General features: G+C 53.5%; 1 protein-coding gene across 1 annotated transcript in view; it reads left to right on the forward strand.

Moving 5' to 3' along the window:
* LOC107116209 (retroviral integration site protein Fli-1 homolog) overlaps nt 1-2,671 on the forward strand; it is a 50,620-nt gene that overhangs the window by 44,372 nt on the left and 3,577 nt on the right. Inside the window, exon 7 of the mRNA XM_015418093.1 lies at nt 685-744. Coding sequence (XP_015273579.1) covers nt 685-744 — 60 coding nt within the window. The remainder of the gene's footprint in view (nt 1-684; nt 745-2,671) is intronic.

Below are 2,671 nucleotides of genomic sequence, written 5' to 3' on the forward strand. Positions count from 1 at the left end.
GCCTTCGGGGGGCTTCCTCGCCCTCCCGCCGGCCTTGCAGGTCCACCACCGGGCCCCTCATGGGGCTCGGCAGTGGAACTGCAAGGCCGGCGGTGGCGGCCGGGACCGTTGGGGGCGGGGTGTGTGGCCTTATGACACTCTTCCGGTGATGTCAGGGGGTGTGGTCTTATGCCACACTTCCGGTGATGTCCGGGGGTGTGGCATATGCTAATGAGTTATGCTAATGAGTTCCCCTAGTGCTTTTTCTACGAAATGACCCCTGGTTACCTCCAACCAGCCAGCCGTTTCCTGCCGTACCAACGGTCCCACAGTGTACAAACAGCCACTTTGGCCTATGGTTGTGCTTCGGGTTGCCAACCACCAGCTGGGGTCTGGAGATCTCCTGGAATTACAACTGGCCTCGAAGCCACAGAGACCAGTTCCCCTGGAGAAAATGGCCGCTCTAGAGGGTGGACTCTATGTCATTATCCCCCGCTGAGGTCCCTCCCCTCCCTAAACCCCGCCTTCCTCAGGCTCCACCCCCAAATCTCCTGGTATTTCCCAGCCCAGAGCTGGCAACCTTAGAACTTGTACGATTTCCCTTGTTCCCGAGACAAGGAAGCGCACGGCTTTCGCTTCCACTTAAACCAAGTGACCGCAAGGGCCGTTTCCTTTCTCCCTTGCTTGCGCTCTTTCCCACTTCAGGCTCCCCGCCACAGATCCAGAACGTCGGCCGGACTCCTGATTCTACGCGTGTCGCACCAGGTACGCCGCCATCCCTCCCTCTGGGGGAAGAGTCCTCCCGCTTCCTGTCTTCTAGCCGGGTTGCCATTTATTGTAACCAGCCCTTCCTCCTGGGCCTTGAATGTTGGTGTGATCGACGACAAGCATGAGCAAGCGATAAAGGGTGGTGGTGGGGAAATCCTTATCTCTGGCACTGCTAAGAGCTAACAGCCGATCCAGCTACTGATTAAAACGTAAGAGGAGGCTAGGCGGTTTTCTTTATGCAGACGGTCACTTGGGGCAACCGGGCCTCTTAGCAGCACCCAGGGCCTGGGTGAGGCAGACCCAGGAGGAAAGCCATGTGCTGAGGGAGCCGTGGAGCCAGTATCGGGGGCGGAGTTTGGGAAGGGGAGAGACCTTAGTGAGGCATAACCAGGGCTCTTTTTGTAGAAAAAGCCCAGCAGGAACGCATTAGCATAATAGGCCACACCCAACAACAGTAACTCATTAGCATATTGGGCCACACCCCTGACAGCACAGCTCATTAGCACATTAGGCCACACCCCCATGTTGCCAGAAGTGTGGTTATTCAGCCACACCCACCTTTTGCTTCTTATTCTGTTTACCTTGTTTGTTGTCCAAACCCAGGGCCTTTTTTTGTAGCAGGAACTCCTTTGCATGTTAGGCCACACACCCCTAATGAAGCCAATCCTAATGAGTTTCTGCTGTTGGGTGTGGCCTGTTATGCTAATGAGCTCCTGCTGGGCGTGGCCAACTCAGGAGCCAGCAGGAACTCCGTTCCTGTGCGTTCCTGCCCCAAAATAGCCCTGGGCATAACGCCATAGTCCCCCAAAGCTGCCATTTTCTCTGAAACGGGGCTGACCACTGAAGGGAGGTAATGGAATGCAGAAGGGGGGGGAGAACGCCAGAATAAAAAGGAGATTGAATTCGATTTTAGTGCAGAATTGCCTGGAGGACACCGCAGCGAACATGGATTAAAAGGAGAGTGCAGAAAGGGCCTGACTGTCCCTTTACAGTACTGGTTTGATCGGCGGCGGCATTTCTCAGTGCTGTTCAGCCCTGAAAAGCTTCAGCTGCCCGTTTCTGGGCACGTGAAACCTCTATTCAAGGCACGGGACCTTTTCAGCCTTCGGGTCTGTCGGCAAACTTACTTGTCACTCCCGTAGGCAGGAGAAAGGTTGCATGGGCTGAAATTCCCTCTTCCATCACAGGGGACTGGGCCCAGGTTGCAACTTGCAACAGGTTCCGATTCCTTCGCATTATTTTCCAAATGGATCACTGAATGGCTGATACATTTTAAAATGAGTTCAAGTGTCTGATCCTCAGGTGACTCAGCAATTCGGGATGACAGCAATACTTCTGCCTCCCAGCAACCTTGCACGGTGCATCGTGGCATTTCCCACTTTTCAGGGCTTTTTTTTGTAGAAAAAGCCCAGCAGGAACTCTTTAGCATAATAGGCCATACCCAACAGCAGAAACTCATTAGCATATTAGGCCACACCCCTGATAGTACAGCTCATTAGCATATTAGGCCAAACCCCCCAATGTTACCAGAAGTGTGGTCATCCAGCCACACCCACTTTTTGCTTCTTATTCTGTTTACCTTGTTTGTGGTCAAAACCCAGGGCTTTTCTTGTTGCAGGAACTCCTTTGCATGTTAGGCCACACACCCCTAATGTAGCCAATCCGAATGAGTTTCTGCTGTTGGGTGTGGCCTGTTATGCTAATGAGCTCCTGCTGGGCGTGGCCAACTCGGGAGCCAGCCGAAATTCCGTTCCTGTGCGTTCCTGCCCCAAAATAGCCCTGCCACTTTTACAGAGGGAGAAACGGAGGCTGGGCGACAGAAACACCAAATGGATCCACAGCTGCCTGAGCTGCAGGGTGGCCAATTTACCTTTCATTTTTAATAGCAGGGTTCCTCTACTCTTAACAGCCGTGTGACCAGCAG

Source organism: Gekko japonicus, unplaced genomic scaffold, assembly GCF_001447785.1.
Source record: "Gekko japonicus isolate JY-2015 unplaced genomic scaffold, Gekko_japonicus_V1.1 scaffold1411, whole genome shotgun sequence".
NCBI lineage: Eukaryota > Metazoa > Chordata > Lepidosauria > Squamata > Gekkonidae > Gekko > Gekko japonicus.